The 19,804-nt window shown below is 34.0% G+C and overlaps 1 protein-coding gene across 1 annotated transcript; it reads right to left on the reverse strand.

Annotated features, from left to right (window-relative positions):
* Window positions 1–12,010: 12,010 nt before the first annotated feature.
* LOC149556648 (elongation factor 1-alpha-like) lies at window positions 12,011–16,832 on the reverse strand. The gene is made up of 4 exons (XM_089831062.1): window positions 16,740–16,832; window positions 13,635–13,977; window positions 13,350–13,487; window positions 12,011–13,239 (listed from the first exon to the last, which is right to left on the reverse strand). The coding sequence occupies exons 2-4, from the start codon at window positions 13,956–13,958 to the stop codon at window positions 12,358–12,360; spliced, it is 1,344 nt and encodes a 447-aa protein (XP_089687188.1). The 5' UTR covers window positions 13,959–13,977; window positions 16,740–16,832; the 3' UTR covers window positions 12,011–12,357.
* Between the last annotated feature and the right edge of the window lie 2,972 nt (window positions 16,833–19,804).

Here is a 19,804-nt window from a genome sequence, read left to right on the forward strand (position 1 = left end):
AGGAGATTGAATTGGAATAAGATAGTGATTCTGAGGAGTAGGAAAAGGGTATTGAGAAGAGAGGAACATTGGGTAAGGTTTGAGGAAACAAGGGGAAGAATGTTGAAAGAGATTTTGTCCCCTCTAATGATGAAATCTTCATTAAGAGGGTGGAAAGAAAAAGGAAAAAAATGCCTACTGAGGATGTGGATGTTGAGAAAGAACTTAAGGAGACAGAGCTGGATAGGAACAAACAGGGGGAGCATGAGGACTTCTTGGAGCATAACAGGGATGAGGATGACCAAGGGTTTCTATAGGGAATCTTTGGTAACCCAGGGATAATGATGAAGGATATTGGCACCCTAAAGCAACAAATGCAGGACATATCAAGGGATTTTGATCAGCTCAACAAGATGGAAAGTGGGGAGAGAACACTAGGTCAACACATTGACAAACTTTCTAAGGTTATAGGCAACGAGGAAGCGGTAAAGAATTTGATGAAGCATGTGCAACCACTTGAAGCCAAGAATAGAAATTTGGATCAATTGGCCAAAGATCTTCAAAAAAGGATGGATGGTCTAGATACTAGAGTGGGTAACCTGAAAAATACAATTAAGAAATTGGCAGATCAGAACTACACTATATTGAAGACTATGGCTGACAACTTTAACACCCTGTTGAACAAGCTTGAACAAGATAAAGGCAAAGACTCCAATGCTATAAAAGAGGACCTGGGCCCGAGCAAGTGCACAAGGGCTAATTCCAAGAAGAATGAGGGGGGTACATAAGCAAAAAAGTTGGATGACATGAAAGCATTTGCAGAAAATATGAACATACTGGTAGACCAAGCAGTGGACCTTTTGAAGACTCTGTAGTTGTCCTGGGGCTGTCTTTTTGCTTTTCTTTTACTGTTTTTTCATTCATAGTTGTATTCTGGCCTCTTATTTTTGGCTTGTTTTGTCTATTCTTTTTTTGGCTATGAGGCCTTCTGTTAGAGCTTCTATGCTCTTGCTTATTTGATACTTTGTACAAGGTTTCGGGTCCTTTAAAACTTGTTTTTACATAATCAAAACAAAACTAATCAGCTAAACATCCCAAAATCTAACACATCATTGAACAAAAAAAATGTTTTGAACATATGGAAGTTTGCATTCATGGGCATACAACATGGACAAGTGACAAAAAAATAAAATTTAATAATACATTTTATAACAATAGAGAATATTTAATGGGAAAGGTTTAAGTTAATAATAATGTAAATGATTCAATAATATACTAACCTTTCCCAATACAAATCTTTTATTTTTTGTTTGATAATCACAACATAAATTGAATAAAATAGTAAACACTACTAATAGATGAATATTTGTATCAATGTGTTTCAAATGTCAATGATCAAACTATCTATAACGACTATAGAAAAGAATTTATCAAGATATCAATCTAAAAGAAAAAGGATGAGTACTTATATCATGTCTCTAAATAAGTTATTGCTCAACTCAATGCTACAATTTTATTTAAAGTTCCATATCTTAAACTTTAAAGTATCATATTTATGTACCAAATTCATTTCTATTTGTAGGGCTTACTAACAACTACAAAACCTTGTTAAATCAAGTGAATGCATCTAGTTGATAATTATTATACAAGTAAAAATTAATGAATAGTTTATTTATCGTCATCCAATGAAGTTCAAGTACTTCTTGTATCAATTGAGTTGTTGATCTATTATTTTCTTAACTTTTTACATTATGTTCTTGGAACACAATTACCATAATAGACAATCCATCTTAATGTCGTATGCTTATTGCCAATGACCATTACTTGCATTATTTACACCAAATGTAGTAGACATCAATCGACAAACTAGATTAGGTGTAAGAATAACAAAAGCATTATGGAAAATTTTGGTTTAGTTTTCAAACAATAAAAAGAAGTGGAAAAGTGAGTTTAAATTACAATCTAATAATATTATAAAACATATAATATAATAAAATTCTAGAATCTTTTTTAAAAGAATATAAAAATCATTATGTATTATATTATATTTTGGTTTTTAAACAATAGACAAAATATTATTATTTTTAAATGAATATGTTGTGATAAAGAATCACGTATTAAAAAAAAAGATAGAATAAAGTTCACTTACATTTTTAAAAAAATGTCAATTAGATTATAAATATTCTCAATTTTTTCAATAAATTTAATTTTTTAATATTAAAACAACAAAATTAGGACATTGTCCCTTAGATATAATGGCTCGGGTGATGTATAATCAATAGTTTAACAATAAGTACTAACTGCTACTATAAAAAATATTAGGATATATCGATCATCCACACCACCAAGGAGTTAATTCCTATAAGTGTATCCAATGTATCATCTAAACTAGTAAAAGTCAAATAAAAAGGCATAAATACTTAAAATTAAGAAAGCATAAATATTATTTATAGTATACTCATAATGGCAAATAGTAGTAATAGAAACAAAACAAAAAAATAGAACAAGGGACATGGTCCCTATTGAGCTTTGTTATAGTTTCTTCTAACTTGATGAGGTCACCAATCAATCCTTCATGGGGAACTTGAAGAGTTCCTTGCAATTTCCCTGGTCACTGCCAACATTGCCCAACACCTTCTGCAGCAAACAAAAGGATGTTGCTGAACTACGCATAACTCTCATGGAGAATATGGAAATGCTTCTTATTTTCCTTTTGAGTTTTGAAACTTTGGCTTTAGCCTTTTCAAGTTCACTCATTGTAGCAGCACATTTGTCACAATTTCTTGATAGGAGGTCATCATGGGTCCTAGTTTTCTTCTTTTAGACATCATTTCATTTGCTAGATCTAGGGGGCCTAGTTTTATGCTTTTAGGCACATGAGAGGAGTTGTTAGCAATGCATGAGCTATCCTCCATCTCCAAATTCTTCTCATTTTTAGTCTCTATTTCTTTCCCAATTTGTTTTCTCTTCACTCACACTATCTTCTTCCTCCTTAGATGTTGTGGTCACATTTAGCTTGTTTCCCTTCCCCATGTGACAAGAAACTATCCAAGTAGAATACCTAGAATTTTTATTTTCTTTAATCACCTGTAATTTGGGGTCATTTTACTAAATTATAAACATGGATTTCTTAAAGGCCTTTCATTTCTTTTCATGTAAGGGTTGTGCTTTATTTTACTATCCTTCAACTCTCCTTTAATTTTAGCATGAGGGGGGTTTCAGGGGTGTCTTGATATAATTTTAAACTGAGGTTTTTATGTCCTTTTTGCTAGGACCAATTATGCTAAAAGGCTAGAAGGCGGTATAATTTGAGGCTTCTTGTACAACAATAAACTTGGGTGGATAGAGGGCTAGATGGAAATGATAAATCCATAAAATAAGACCTTGGTAAATGGGGATGGTGTTTTTTCCATTGTTTTTTAATATTCCACTACCTCCTTAGTTGAATTTTCCAGGGCATAGAGGAGGAAAAATAAGAATTAAACTATACTATGATTGTGGAAGTGGTTAAGAAAGGGCATAAAGTAAAAATAATAAACCCTAAATCTTCCTTCCAAAATGAAGTAACTCGTTATCATGAAACATATATGATCCCATGGCTCTAGGAGTTTCCCATGCTCATGATGTCCATGGTGTTTAACCAATGTTTCATTTTCATGAAAAAAACTACTTCAAACTCTCTATGTCAAGCATTTTTCCTAGTAGTAGAGAGGCATATTTCCTTTACAATTACATCCTTGTTCAATTCAAAGGAGATTTTGTCTGACAATATTTTTATAGTAGTTATTCATGCTTCCAATAAATGTTGTCAATTGTCACCCCTCCTTCCTAACTTATATTCCAAATAGTGGCATTGTTTTTTTTCTTAATTCCTATCACAGTCTACTCTAACCTTATCACCCCCCATGGTATCGCTTTTAGAAATAATTGATGCGAGAGCATCTTAGTCTTACTTGATATCCTACATAATTGGACGAATCTTGGCTAAGTGTTGTCGATTCACCCACCAAACAGTGGTGCTCGGTTGTTGAAAGGTCTAGTTGTGGCCAAGGAGCTCGGTCATTGAAGGTCCTCGATTGTCGTTGGAGCTGAACACCCTCTGTGGTACTCGGCTTGTATTAGTTGCTCAGCGCTTGTTATGCTTGGCAAGTGTTGGTTGCTTGGCACTCTCTGTGCTCAACATGTGTTGGTTGCTTAACATGCACTCAAAGCTCGACAATGATTATGGTTTGGCCGATGCTTAGCTTGGTTTTCCTAACACTTGATCTGGTCTTGGTTCCTGTAGGTGCCCAGTTGTCTGTGAGCCAACTTTGGGTATTTAATTTGTGTTGTAACCAACTTGTGGCTCAACATATATTTAGCATGTGGGATTGAATTTAATTTGTAATGAATTGGGCCGACTTGTGGCTTAGTTGGGTATAAGTAGGGGGTCTTATGAAGTCTTTTGTCATTTTTTTATCTAGCTTAGAGAAGAGGATGAAGTGTAGATGTGAACTTTCAAGGGCTCGTAGTTGCAGCTTGAAACTAGGAGATTGCTTGGCGGGCTTGTGAGCACAAGTTAAGATTTCCTTGGGGTTTTCTTCCAAACTGTAGATCTAGACTAGTTGGGATAAGTGTGTCGAGTTGGATCTTGAGGGATCTTGCATAACTATTATTGTAATTGTTATTGTATTTGGCCCTAACCCGGAACGCCTTACAGCCAAGCATATTGCATGTAATCAGTTATTTTATGAATAAAGAGTTGTAATTTGGTATCAAATCTTGCATTGTTGTTGCTTTGTCATTGTGTTTTTGTTGTATGGTTAATTGCAGGGATCTAGAGTACCTCCAACATGGGTACCCTCGGATTCTCGTTGCATCAATAATTGAACCCAGCTCTCAAAAGGGCCCAAATAATTTGTACTGCAAAGAACAAAAGGAACCACCAAAAATAAATTTTAGCACTCAATGTAATTGTGTTTTCGTACATTCAACAGCCTCATTACCTTTTATGACTACCCATGTACGTTGATAGCCAATTCCAAAATTAGAATTAAAAGCACTCTAGTTTACAAATCCTTTAAACAAACTAAGGTGATGTCATCCAATTATGAGCAAGCATTTTCTTCCCATTGCATGGTAACAAACCTTACTTTTTTGACACATCATAACTTCACACAAAATGTCAATTGGCGGTAGACTCAAATATTTCACCATGTTATGCATAGTCATCCAATTCAAATTTCTTAGCATGCCACTTGAAGATTTCCCTTTTGTCTTTCCCAAAGTATCAACTATTTCCCTATTGATCAATAGATTTATAAATAACAATACACCTCAAAAAAATTAAGCTTGATTCCTACTTTCAACTATATCAGAATATTTTTTGCTCTTTTACGGGTCTTCACATGATGTGGGAGGTGTTCTTCCTCCAAGATCTAGATTCATATATAGGTAGACCCATGGCTTCTATAGAATCTACAACACTATTACACTCTAAAATTATTATTTTTATTTAAAGGATTTGAAACCTTAAAAATAAGTTCTAATATCTTCCAAAGTTCCTTCGATAGACTAGTTGGCATTAACTTTTATGGCTTCAATTATGAGTTTGGAATCTCTTTCTAAATCTAGAGTTGTAATTCAAATCAAGAGAGAACTTAATTCCCCAAAAGATGGTCATGCATTCAATTTGGTGTCTCGTGTAGTCATTCAAGTTCCCAACACAAGCAATAGTCAATTCTCCTTTAGAGCCTCAAGTTCACATCTTAGCAATTTTATTATCTTAATAAGGGGTAGCTAGGGAGCTTCCAAGTAGTATCTTAGCAATTTGCACATAATTATGAAGACGCCTTCTATCAAATTTTTAGTTCCTTTCCTCTCCATAAGCTCCAACTTGCCTACTGGGATATTTGATGCCATAATTGTCTCGCTAGGGATTTTCAATAGGGCTCCTCCATTCAAGTATAAATTATTGGATGTCACTATTAAAAGTGTATTGTAATGCATATTTTTTCCATCATTACATACCAAAGTTGTTTGGTGAATTAACGAGTAAAAGGTGAGGTATGGTTTTTTTTGGGTTGGGGAGTTGAAAACCTCTTTCGACCGGGCTTTTTTGGGCTAGGATTTTTTTATTTATAGTTGCTTGCCAAGATTAATTGATATCTGAAATTAGTTGTGTCCCAAACTTTTTTCGAGCATTCCAAAGAGTATTTTGAAGTCACTATCAAATCCCTACAACTTAAATTATATGTCATGGACTTCCTTGTTAGGAATAACAATCCACACAACGCAATGGGGGGGTGTCAATCAATTATGTGAAAAAAAAATTAACTTTATTCTCTTCAACCAAATCATAAATGATGAGTTAAGTAGTGCAGAGCAAGATAAACAAGATATAAACCAATAGTATATAACCCACAAGATTTTTGTCCTCGAGGGAAACCTCGTAAAGGGGGAAAAAAAACCCAGTAAGAATGGTACCCACAAGATCATACACCAGTATAAAAATGTCCCTATTAGGAGTCGATACAATACATCTAGCACATAAGTCCTATTAAAAGGACAACCCATGTTTGAGGACAAGTCCATGTTAAAGGACATAACACAATTTAAAAGGTCCTTCAACCCTATTAAGAGTTGATGAGAATAAAAGACAAACTACCTAGAGAAAACTGCTCAAAGGAGAAGGTTAAAGCCACCTTTAAGGATGTATTGTCCATTCAAAGAATCGGTATAAGGACTCTCTATCCCACATACTATGTAACTGATAACAACTCAATTGCCTTTACAATTCCATTGAAGCACATATAGAATAATCATAGATTCCACTCATACATCTATCAAAGTATCAAATCTACCTTTCAGTCTTCTCTTTGCATCCATCCACCAATTCCATACATTCCATTGCACTTAATTATAACAAAGGAATTACTTTATATAAGTTGCAAATATTAAAATTCCCCAATATATAAATAATCATTAAACCAACATTTTTAGATACACATAATCCAATGCAAGTGTATAAAAATCACAAACATTAAAACACTTCTCATAATCCTTAATTCATGCTCATCAATCCATAACACACCTATTGCATGATATATCTTTTATGCTCATACTGCAGAGTGATCTAACATCACATTTATATTATTCTTGAGGCAATTGAATAATTCCTTCGACTTCATGCATTTATGTCCTGTCAACCTTGCATTTATCGAATAAAATCATAAAAATTAAAGTGTACCAGCTCAACTAATTTCAAACCATATACTCTACCAATTTATTGAGCTTCACTCTATATCATTTGTATTGTTCTTGAGGCAATGGAATAATTCCCTTGAAATTTGTGCATTCATGTCATGTCAACCTATTTATATCTCTCATTTTACCATCATAAAGTGTACCAATTCAACTCATTTCAAACCATATACTCTACCAATTTATGTCCTTCACTCTATATTCTATAAACCTGTTGGGAAACAAATTTGTCACTGTGAAGTTACTTCTAAAAATGACCTTGTCCACCCATGAACAGTGACAAGTGTGCCAATAGTTGGAGAGATTGCAACTGATCACTATCAGATTGCAATCTTCCTCTATGTTTGAGAGGGGTTGCTCCCGTGTAAAATATGGGTAGTTGTGATATTTCAATGAAAATGTAATCAAACTTAGAAGATCAAAAGAAAGCTACTGGTGACAGATGCACCACGCAACTTCAAAGCTTCCCTAAAACAATTTAAACAACTAATAAGAACGATCAAGAACTATGCTTGAACGCTAGCATTAGCTCAATGATGATTCGATGATTCACTAACATCTACACCATACTGTGAAAACATTAATTACAACAAGAATCAACACCCAAATAGTTTAGACATTATAGAAAAGATAATACAAAATGCACTTACTAAATTTGTTGATTACAAGAGCAAGAATTGTATGCACTTTCAAAAAATTGCTTTGCTATCAAACTTCAACATAAGTGTCCCCTTATTTCCAAATCCAAAAAGTCTCCTTTTACATTGATATTCAAGAATTTATAAGTCATTCCGGCGCAACTAACTTTTTGGGTTCATAACCACTCAAAAAGTTGAATTTTGAATTTGGAATGCATTTGAAACTAACTCTAACTCATGAAAATTTCAACCTCTAAAGCTCAACCTTAACTAAAAGAAAGCTAAGTTCCAAACTAATGAGATATAAGAAATGACATAAGTCATTTTTACGAAAATATAATTAGAAAACCATGACCTTAGAGAAGAAGAAGATCATTGATCTTGTTGACACTTATTTTTTGCTCTGCTTTTGACAATCTTTTGAGAGTCTTATCCAAAGTAGCCATTGTTTGAACTTCTTCTCATCTCTATATAAAAAAAAAATGAGACTATTCATTAGACACAAAGAATTGATTTGATAGAAAAACCTTTATATCATCTCATTCCTTGATGTGACATATCTTCATACCAATCTTAAAACATGAGACAGTGCCCTGTCCAAGCTTTATGTTCTCTATTCATATTCCAGCATTTTGTCAAGCAATTGCCATGCCTATACTTTATCAACGTTGCCTTGACTGGTGACCATATAACTTGATTTGGTTGAATGATTATCCTCATGTGCCCATGATAAGTAGAGGATTGATGGAAAAAAATTCGGTCACCTATGATGAAGATATAATCAAATGTAACGCTCTAGTGGAATCATCATCTCCAAGCCTCGTATTGAGAAAGAAGTTGACGTGCCTCTTCACGAACATCAAACCTTGTAATTGCTATCAAACCGTTCACGTGCCTGGTCTAAGTTCTGTCAGAGCCGCGGATCTGTGAGGACTTTTGATCAGACGGTTCCCGTGCCTTACCTCACACTTGCGGCTGCATTGGGTTGATTGCATTATGTCAAACAGCTACTTGCAATGTCTACCAAACCACTTCACATGCCTAGCCTACGGTTGCCGACTGCCCACAACAAATGTGGATACATCTCCAACTTTGCTTGGGCATAATATCAAATAGATTGCGTGCCTTTTGTCGCGATCCTTAGTGAGATTCAATTTTAACCTGCCGCCTACTCTTGTTTGAGAAATTCAGTCAAACATTTCAAGTCTCTTCTGCTACCTCAACGTTCTAATTCTATTGCAGGGGTAAGAGATGGCTCTTGGATGCACGAGTGGGATAAGAGGGAACGCTGCCTTCAAGCTAGCCGCTCTATCTGCAGGGAAAATTCGAGTTTTGCTATCTCTAGAGTGTCGTCTAGGTTTGTTTTTTATGAAGAATTCGATGACTCACTTTCCTTCATTCGTATTTCTCCCTACTTTACATATTGTGTCATGGTTTTGAGTATTTTCAGTTTGTATTTCAGGGGCGTTTATAAAAAATTGGGGTTTGGGTTCAAATTAGGTAAAATGTTAAGAGTGGAAACTAAATCCAAACCTCAACTCACTTTTGAACAATTTTAGTACATAGAGAGATAAGAGCTCTAGTACATGAAGAGAGTAGTTCTAGTACGTACTGAGAAAGGTGTTTTGAGTACGTACTGAGAAAGGGGTTTTGAGTACATGGAGAGTAGTCTTGAGAGAGAGAGTTTCACATCATCTCCTTATTTTCATTTAGAAATTAAAATTTGTTTTAACTAGTATCTTATACGTATTGAGAGAGGGGTTTGAATACATGGAGAGAGTTTCACATCATCTATTTACTCTCATTTAATAATTTAAAACTTGTTTTAACCCTTTTAGAAATTATCAAGGTAACAAAACCTTATCAGAATCTTTAGTCTCAAACAAAGCTTTGAGAATGGATCCAAGAATTCAAAAAATTAAAATCATTCATCTCAAACACAGCTTGAGAATGGGTTCAAGAATACCCAAAAAAAGAAAAAAGACATACTTCGATTGCATATTTATCTTGCAAGAAGATGGAATTCCACAAGTCAATGTGTTTGGCCAATAGAATACTTTTCTTTATTAACACATCTTCATATTTAACTTTCCTAAGAGAGGTTTAGCAACCCAGAGATATAATCTAGTACCCATCCCATGATTCAAAGGTAAAAATAATAGTTTCGACTTTTGTTTAACGATATATTTTGATGTACAAGGGGCCCATTCAAAATTGTTAGCATGGAGAAACAGACAAATTATCTAATATTATCAAATATCTAAAGGCAATAAGGGTAGTTATATGTTGTTTCCAATCTGTTTTTTTTTGGAAGATAAAAGCTTCGCCTCCATTCATTATGTCTATCGATAATCCAAGTTTCACCTCAGTTTCTATTTTTTTATAGAAAAATAATATTGCTTCGCATTTTCTCTTAAGACCCAAAATAAATTGGATGCTCAATTAATTTAAATGAAAAATTTTACAAATTGACCAATGAGAATTGACCAAAATTCACATTATTCTAATAAAGTAATTGCCCTTGTCACAAAGAACTATATGAGGCATTGATTTTAATATAACTTGCAGCCAAACTTAAACTACAATTTGAGCTGGACCAAACTTCCAATTTTGCCTCAAAGCTAAGTTTTTCAACTTCCTATTCATAAATAGAAATTGAAAATTAAAACTTGGTTATGTTTTCTAAGGAGTATAAAAATATAGATTGAACTACTTTTTAAAATTTACCTTCAACTCCGAGCTTGAGCATAAAATTGCATCTTCACATACATCTTCCAATTGAAACAAACAGTTCAAGTATCCCTAGAATCGGAATGAAAATTTGCAAAACTTTGATTTGACTAAAACAAGATTTGTAGAAATCCTAATCTTTTAAATTCCAGACCAAACAGACCCTTATTGTTTTGATACACCTCCAATCAAATTGCACGCTTAAGCCCAATTAGAGGCACAATGCAAGAATAGATCAAATAAATAAATAAAATTAAAAAGCACAAAACCATCGAAAAGCCATTTCCAAATATCTAAACGATTATCCTCAGTGGATGATCCCTTCTTTATCTGCCAAGAGTTTTTAACTATTTATAATTGATCCCAAAAGAGACCGACATATAACATCCAAAATATCAATTCAAGCTTTTACAGATTTACATAATTAAAATAATTTCATTCAAACTCAACAACTGAATCATATAAATTTATTCTTATTTTCTAATGGTGAACAGAGGACATGTAAGTGAAGTAAAAATAATATAGCCGAATTAACTAAGTTGACAGATTGGAACAAGGACTTGTCATTTTGTTTGTCTATCTAAAACATTAGGTCGCATTGACCGATACGAAGCATAATACGAACTTATGCGAACCCTAACTAAGTTTATCTTCTAATCTATGATGCAAACAAGCAAAACTATTTTATCTTCTAATCTATGACGCAAACAGGCAAATTATTGAAACAATAAGATAACTTCGGAGAGCTTTTTGCCTGATAATCTGTTAAAACCCCATATTCAATAACACAAGTCATTGACCAAGAAACTGACATAAGTTACCATAGTAAAAAACCAAACTCCCCACCCACATTCTAAACACCCCCCGCAAGCGCACTAATTTACAAATTCTGTACCCTTCAACATTAAATGACACATAGAATGCCTCGAACTCATAGGAGGCATGGATTATAACATTTTTAATTGCCAAAGCAAATAATACTGCAAATATTATGCATTCATTCTTTAAATGACACATGAAAACATCACAAAATCAAATAACTGAACTAAAAATCCAAGTCGGGAAATTTTTGCACAATAACGAGGCCCAGCGGAATAACAAACAAATTGATAAAAAGTATTCCAGTAGACAAAAAACATTTAAAAGCAAAGAGATTGTCACGACTTTCATTCATATCAAATATTATAAATCACTATAGACGTTTACGAAATCCATAGTGCATAGATAATTATGCAAACTACAAATATGACAGAGCATAACGTAGTCAAAATCAATTTTCTAAATATTTCCACGAAGTCAAATAATATATAAAAACTCAGATGATGAACCACTTCAATCAAGACTCCGCGAACTTTAATAGAAAAAAAACAAGCACAAGATAGAAGCCATGATGATCAATGAGGAATCAAATACAATGCCAGTTTTTCCAAAAATCTTATATGCATTAAAGTAAATCTGGAATAACAAAATTACTGAAATCACTGTGTATGAAAATTTAAATTATTAAAATCCCTCCCTCTGCGCAGACTGCATAGATTTCCTAGCAGTGCAGACAAATCAAAAATTTCCCCGCAACTGAGAAATCAAAAGTATATCTCCAAACATTAAATTAAAATGAAATGCAGTGCATAAATGAACTATGCCACCGTCTGTCAAGAACCCAGTTTTGCATATGACAAGCTAATAAGGTACCTATTACCATACCACAAGTGCAGAAACCAAACGTACTCCCCGCATGTTTAAGCTCCTGCACAGTTTCCCTGGACTTTCACTTCTTCTTCGCAGCAGCCTTGGTGACCTTGGCACCACTTGGCTCCTTCTTCTCCACAGCCTTGATGACACCAACAGCAACTGTCTGTCGCATGTCCCTCACAGCAAAACGACCCAATGGTGGGTATTCAGAGAATGTTTCCACAACCATGGGCTTGGTTGGAATCATCTTGACAAATCCGGCATCACCATTCTTAAGGAACTTTGGTTCCTTCTCAAGCTCCTTGCCAGATCGTCTGTCAACCTTGGTCATGATCTCAGAAAACTTCACAGCAATGTGGCATGTGTGGCAATCCAGCACTGGTGCATACCCATTTCCAATTTGGCCTGGATGGTTCATGATGATAACCTGAGATGTAAAATTAGCAGCCTCCTTGGCGGGGTCATTCTTGGAGTCAGAGGCCACATACCCTCTCTTGAGATCCTTCACAGCAACATTCTTGACATTGAATCCCACATTGTCACCAGGCAATGCCTCCTGCAGAGCTTCATGATGCATTTCTACAGACTTAACCTCAGTTGTCAGCCCAGTTGGTCCAAAAGTGACAATTGTACCTGGCTTAATCACTCCAGTCTCAACACGTCCCACAGGCACAGTTCCAATGCCACCAATCTTGTAAACGTCCTGAAGTGGCAACCTGAGAGGCTTGTCTGATGGACGTTTGGGCTCTGATACCTGGTCAAGGGCATCCAACAATGTTGGGCCCTTGTACCAGTCAAGGTTGGTTGATCTCTCAATCATGTTGTCACCCTCAAATCCTGAGATTGGGACAAATGGAATTTTGTCAGGGTTGTATCCAACCTTCTTCAGGTAAGAGGACACTTCCTTTACGATTTCCTCGTAACGACCCTTTGAATATTTGGGAGTGGTAGCATCCATCTGAGATAGCAAAATGAAAGTCACTTAAATATGACTAGCATGCCATCAGATCAGGTGTAGAATAGACTTGATGCCAAATAAAAATCAAAAATTAGAAGAAAAAATCTCACCTTGTTACAACAGCAAATCATCTGCTTCACTCCGAGGGTGAATGCCAACAAAGCATGCTCTCGGGTCTGTCCGTCCTTGGAAATACCAGCCTCAAAACCTCCAGTTGTTGAATCAATAATCAGCACTGCACAATCAGCCTACCAAAACCAATGCACCCACACAAGGGAAGGTTAACAAGCGGCCTTTATGATTAGTGGCAGGACAAATTTTACAATTGCATGAAAAACAAAACGCAGAACCATTGAATATAGAAATACCAGTTGTAATCATTTTTGACAACTTACCTGGGACGTTCCAGTAATCATGTTCTTAATGAAATCACGATGGCCAGGAGCATCAATCACAGTGCAGTAATACTTTGTGGTCTCAAATTTCCACAAAGCAATATCAATGGTGATACCACGTTCACGCTCGGCCTTTAGTTTATCAAGCACCCATGCATACTTGAATGACCTCTTGTTCATCTCAGCAGCTTCCTTCTCAAAACGTTCAATAACACGCTTGTCAATACCACCCAACTTATAGATCAGATGCCCAGTGGTAGTTGACTTCCCAGAGTCGACATGGCCAATGACCACAATGTTAATATGAGTCTTCTCTTTTCCCATGGCTTCTTCTTGTCAATTACTGAAACAGTAAAGATAAATCATGGAGGTTTAGTAACATACAAAACATTTCATGTCATTTAAAGACTTAGTAACCTCTAAAATTAGATGTTAAACATAAGCATGCAAGCCAAAACCGAGAATTTTGACCAACGACAACAATCCAATAGCTACCAGGAAAAAGACCTCCACACAAATCTAAAACTGCCATTGTAATATACCAACTCAATCCATCCCCTCAGAAATGGTGACCATAAAATTTAGCATGGTCCTTGCATAACAAACAATGTAACCTAGGGCATATCTCACAAACACCTTCATTGCAGTATCTAGCAGCGATCATCAACGAAGGGTTGGCAATCAAAACTTAGCAAATACATGCAAATAATCCACACAATATAACTAATAATTTACTTAAATAGAGAGGAAACTAAACATGATAAGATTTACTTAAATAATAATTTACCGAACATAATATTAAATAAAGGTTAATGGTTACTGGACGGAATATTAACAAATAATAATAAAATAACACATAAAAGGTTCAGAGGTCCCTTCTAAGACTACCAGTAACACATAACGCTGAAATAAGCAACACAAACAGTGCATAGCCCAGTTATTATTTGAACTATCAAACCGAAAATAAACATGTACAACACAAAGCAGAGATAACAAGAACAAATTGTGGTGCAAAACTAGCAAACATTATGTGACTAATGAAGTCGAAAAAATATTCCTGGTCTGAAAAATATGTAGAGCGAAAAGCTAATTTTTCCTATATTTGATATATTAGGCTGTTTTCTGATTTAATAAAGTAACTAGAATGTTTCTTATTAATAAAAAATTATGAAAATAAAGGTACAATCATGACGCAGTTATTGTTTATAATAACAAGAATTGGAGAAAAAAAGGGAGATTACATGATATTTAACATCTTTCTATTTTTTTTTTAAAAACCAACTACCTTCATAAATGTATCACTCTTTCAATTAACACTAGATTATCTTTCATTTATTACATTCTACTAAATTTGGGTTCAAAAATAATAATAAGACTCTATAAAATGAAGAAGCCAAACTTAACAGAGCTGGATAAAGTAACTAGAGGCAGCAGCTACAAAGAAAATTGCCTTACAGATTTCGTGACATTTAGCAGTTTCTTATTTTAAAAAGCCACCAAGCACCTTCATAAATTCGTCCCTCTTTCATTTACCACTAGATTGTCTCTTTCATTTATTAGAGAACTCTAGTAAATTTGTGTTCAAAAATATTAATTACTTTATTAAATAAAGTAGCCAAATTAACAGAGCTGGATGAAGTAACTACAGACAGAAGCGGCATGCCTTTAGCTACATAGGACCTTGCCTTAAGCTCAGCAGCTCATAGGACCTTGCCTAAATAAAGCTTTCGGGGGAAAATATCCCTTATTAACAAAGCCTTAAAATAAGGCAACTCTGTTGTATGAAAGGTACAATTGATCAGTGCCTCACTCTTTTATTTACCACTGAACATTTCATTCTAATTATGACCAAAAATTTCCATAAGTATTATAATGGCTGCTTAAAATCAAGTAACCAAATTTAGGATAACTTGCAAAAAGATGTGCTAACCAGATACATGAGACTTTGTTTAATTAAAGCGTGATTAAGATGACATCAGAATCCAGAAAAAGCCATTCAGAAAACAGTATTCTGATAGAGTAGGAACGGCGTATGACAATTTACTAGAATTCAACGATGCACAAGGCAAACACAACAAAAACGAAAAAAAACATTCGAGGTAACGGATGATTCGACAATTAATCCAGGTACGAATCAGTCAACATTTGGCTGAGATTTATACATACCAGAGAAGACGGCGAAAACTAGAACTCTAGATATAAACAAACTGTTATTAATAACAATCCATGAAAACGTAGCTAACTGTCGAATGTAGCAAATACATACAATAAACAATCAAATGAAAGAAAGAAATATAACATTACAAGACCACAGTAATCCTTTTATATCCCTACGAGGGGCACAGCAGGACTCACATCACAAGACCACAGCAAGCCTTTTATATCCCTACGAGGGGCACAGCAGGACTCGCTTATTTGCCCGATCCTGAATAATAGATTAAATAGGGTAAACAAATCGAAAGCAATGACGAAGCATGAATCCTCCCAAAGATAAAGGATATCATCATAACTTATATGAAGGTTATCTTAACAAAATTATATTTGATCGAGAAACGAGTGAACTTTGAACAACAAAATGGACTACGACGACAAGAACAAATTAAGCAAAATCTCAAAGATTTACAGGTGAGAGTTGCAAATTTTTGAGACCGATTCTACGGATAATGAGAGAAAATAAAGGCAGCAAACATATACATTAACCTACAGACGCAAATCTTCTCTAACAAAACAGATAAAAAAGAAAAACCCTAAACCTTTACAACAATCACAAAAGCACTGAAAACAGCCAGATCGAACAAACAATAAGAATACAGACCAGAGAAATACAGATCGGTCGAGGAAAACCGCATTACAAACCTTGTAACAGCAAAACACATCGAAAACAAAATACTCAAGCAAATCTTATACACCTCAAAACCTAGCCATTTCAGTAGCTAAAATTAGATCCCTAAGATCCGCAATAGCACGTATTCACAACCTCAAAAGGAATAAACCTCTCCACTTACTCTGGTTCACCTAAAACAGCCTTTTTTTAACAAAAATAAAGCTAATAACAGAAAAAAGAACTGAAATCAAGTAAAGGAGTAGAGGAGTTAGATACAAGACCTTAATGCAGAAGCTCCTGGCAGATCGAAACAGGAATTTGCTTGTAGTATCCGCAGCAGCGAAAGAAGAAGCGAAACTGCGTAGTATAAAGAGACCCTTCTTATCGCTTCAAAGCAAGATATAGCTTTTTTCCTCAAAACCCTTCCACTTCGAAATTAGGTTACGGTTCCTCGCCGTCGGATTTACAATTCAACGGCTGATATTTAGTCCTTGTGTCAACCGTTCAATTTTCTAACGGACGGCTGAGATTGGCCGGTGGTAATCTCGAAGAAGAATCTTTCAACCTTTTGTGCCTTTCACAAAAGGGAATTCCTTCTTTCCGACAGGCCGGCAAAACCGACAACTTTAATCTCCGCTTAAATTAGGTCTCCACCTTCAGTTTTCTTATGCAAGTTTCTTTTAATAAATTTATATCTATCATATTTTAATTTGTAAATAACATTATACGTATCTTATTATAGTCCTTTTAATATGATCTAATGGAACTTATTTAAATACGTTATGCATTGGAAATTCTTTTAGTAAAATATTTTTGTTTAATATATTACGACTTTAAAAAAATATTTTTAATCTATATTTAGCACTCTAGCTATAACAAATATCAAATATTTTTAATCCATATTTAATTTTTTTTAAATGGTTATACTTGTTTTATTTAAAAGCCATTATTTAATACACCACTTATTAACTACCCTAATAGCTCCTATTTAAATGCATTATGCAAACTTCTTTTTAGTAATTCCTTTATTTTAAATTAAATAATTATATTCTAGTCCTTTTTATACAACCTATTGAAAGCTATTTAGAAGCTAATTTATTTTTAAAAATAAAAATTTACCTAATATATTACCACTTCGAAAACGTTTTCATCCATTTTTTTTTTCAATTATAATTGAAAACGTTTTTAATCCATATTTTATTTTTTTAATCATAATTTAAGTTTTAAAGTATTATTATACTTGCTATTTTAAAAAGCTAAATTATTAATGCACCGCCTAATAAACTTTCTAAGCATATTTTTTTACTCAGTTGGGTTGGAATATAATTTAAATAAATAAAATCTATAATGAATACCACTTGCATGCGTATAAGAAGGCGGGCAATTATTAAGGTCTGTTGACTTTGACTAGAGAGTAATTAATGGAGCATTTTAGTGAATTTCCTCGTCAGAAATTTATTGGAAGGGACAGTGTACATGCACTCCGATCTCTGTGGATCGTACTCCAAGTCCTCTGGATTGAATCTGCACCTTTCACCTTTGGAAACTTGCCTGACTTTATGGAGTTTTCACTTTAGGGTTTGTCTTTCACGCCATTAGGGTGAACTCGGAATGATTGATTTCCTCCAACTTTTTCACTATATTTGATTTGTTTTAAAAAAATTATATTCAAGGATTTTTTAAGTTAATATAGTTAATTTATTTTGTATAATATATTATGAGGAATAATTGTTTAATTTTTGTTTAATTAGAGGTTATTTGTTTATAATTAATATAGTTAATTTATTTCTTATATATTATATTAAGGTGAATATATGTTAATTTTTGTTTAATGTTATGTATTGATATAGTAAAGACACTAATAGGACTTTTAGGACTTTTACAAAATTATGGGGATAATCTTATTTTGCTTTTATAAAATTATCCTTAGTATAATTAAATCTAACAAAAATTATGTAAAATTATGGACAATGGAATTTGTCATTCTTGAGGATTAATGAAATTTTGAGGATTGGTTGAGCACTTGCAAAACTAACCTTTTGTTATGCTAGGGTGATAAATTAATTAATTAATTGAAAAGATACAAGGCCATAAAACAAATAAACAAGAGTAAAACTAAACTAGTTGCAAATAATAGGAAGTATAGACAAAGTAGAGAGCAATTGTTTTAAGCATAAAAGTGTTGGACATAAAAGAGGAGTAACTAAGAGGGGATGGTAAATCAATTACCACTAAAACAATTCCAAATCTCTTAGATGTTAATACAAACTCCCTTTAAACACACAGCTCGATTAGAACTAGATATATAATGTAACTCAATTTTAACAAAGTAATCTGATATATTAATGTGTATTAACCTTTAGTAACTTGATTGCAAAAATATAAAGCAATAAGCAAATTACATGAAAACATGTGACACCAAGATTTAATGTGGAAACCCAATTTGGGAAAACCACCAATGCAACTAGTTACAACTTTTCACTCTTCTAAAGTGAGCCCTGTTAGGAGCCAACCCTATTAATGGTTATAAAACACACTGTTAGGTGTGACCCTGTTAAAGGATTTAAATCACCCTATTAGGAGTGGCCTTGTTAGAGATCTTAAGACCCTTCAATCTAGAAATGCTACTTGGTTAGAAGATTTACACAATGACTGTTAAGTTAACTTTATTAAGAGATTTCTTCGCTGCTACAATTGTTAGAGAGTAATAATGATTGACCTAATTTATGAAGCAACTAGATTACAGATTCATATCATTGTTTTGGCTTATCCTCTGGATCCTCCTTGATCATAATGTTCTTTGCAACTCTTTGGATACTCTACTCTTAATCAGATATCCTTCTTTATTTGCATCTAATCTTTTTCACTTCTTACGCACTATTCAATCCACATCTTGACCTTTTCATATATATGAAATACAATTTCAAGTCAGCTTGAATACCCTTACAAACAAACAAATAACATCCATTGAGTTGGGTTGCATAAACCAACAAATGGATAAAACTATCTACTGGAGGTCGGCTAAAATTGGATCACTCGGTTACCATAGAATTCCTTGGTAACTGACCTAACTCAATTTACACTGAACTCCTTTGGTAACTAACCTGATTTGGTTTACACAGGAATTCCTAAACTTCTCTTCTTTTGAACTTTTTTCTCGGTAAATACTACACTCTTATGAACTTGGTTCCAACTAGCAGTGTTTGGTTAGAGTATAACATTTGTGTAACATCAATGACAATATACAATTGAATTATTATTATCAACAAAAAGAGCACGAGAGAAAGAGACAACACTTAAAACCCTTGTAAGAAATACTTGGATATATTACTTCAATCGACTCCTC

The sequence above is a fragment of the Cupressus sempervirens genome, chromosome 5 (assembly GCF_028749045.1).
Source record: "Cupressus sempervirens isolate cs-2001-9-10 chromosome 5, ASM2874904v1, whole genome shotgun sequence".
NCBI lineage: Eukaryota > Viridiplantae > Streptophyta > Pinopsida > Cupressales > Cupressaceae > Cupressus > Cupressus sempervirens.